Source organism: Berghia stephanieae, unplaced genomic scaffold, assembly GCF_034508935.2.
Source record: "Berghia stephanieae isolate SIO BIC M18660-M18661 unplaced genomic scaffold, UCSD_Bste_1.3 scaffold3086, whole genome shotgun sequence".
Taxonomy (NCBI): domain Eukaryota; kingdom Metazoa; phylum Mollusca; class Gastropoda; order Nudibranchia; family Aeolidiidae; genus Berghia; species Berghia stephanieae.
In genome coordinates, this window is record NW_027624274.1 from 5,001 (window position 1) to 5,782 (window position 782).

The following is a 782-nucleotide window of genomic DNA, read 5'->3' on the forward strand; positions in this document are numbered from 1 at the left end:
TATTATTATTATTATTATTATTATTATTATTATTATTATTATTATTATTATTATTATTATTATCTTAACGGTGCTTTTGAATGTACAAACAGTTATTTTAGTGCCACATGCTTCAAAAACACCAAGTCATACTTACTCCGTGTAATAGTTTCATCTTCCAGAGCGTTTAGCCCATAGTCTAGGTGCCTTATCAGCTTACACAGTCTGTGGGCACTGGATGATTCGTTGATAGCCAGATACTCATTGTTTGGGCTCACGATGTACTCACGATTATTCATGATCACTGTACCTTCCTGGTGATGAGAGGGAAGGGGGAGGGCGAGAAACATAGTATTCAATTTTATAATGTTATATGGTACATATAGATAGTATGCACTTGGATAAGAAGCTCACAACATTGCCATCCGGAAGTATTAACGGACCAACACACAAAACTATGTGTAACTTTGAACGTTTATAGTCTGGTTATACAGTTTAGTGAAAATTACTCATAAACGCGTATGGCAAAAACCAGTAACAAAGACTGAGTGACGTCAACTTCATACTATCTATAGATGGCAAATTGCTGTCGTTTAAGTCCGCCGAGTAGGTGATAATCTGAAACCGAATTCCTGCACACTGACTTGATGTAGACGTTTGAGAATTGATTGCCACAATTTATGTTTAGCTTGTCAGCCAGTATGTGATGAGTTTAAAGTGAACACTTTCCTATCAAATGAGGATTCATAATAGAATGAAAGAAATTGACGTCAATTTCAATCATTTTACAATAGACCCTATGT

At 35.3% G+C, this 782-nt stretch overlaps 1 protein-coding gene across 1 annotated transcript in view; it reads right to left on the reverse strand.

The window, feature by feature from the left end:
* Positions 1-160, reverse strand: part of LOC144961568 (uncharacterized) — a gene marked incomplete at its 3' end in the record, with an annotated part of 4,700 nt that extends 4,540 nt beyond the window's left edge. The window contains exon 1 of the mRNA XM_078894714.1: positions 137-160. Coding sequence (XP_078750840.1) covers positions 137-154 — 18 coding nt within the window. The remainder of the gene's footprint in view (positions 1-136) is intronic.
* Positions 161-782: the final 622 nt, after the last annotated feature.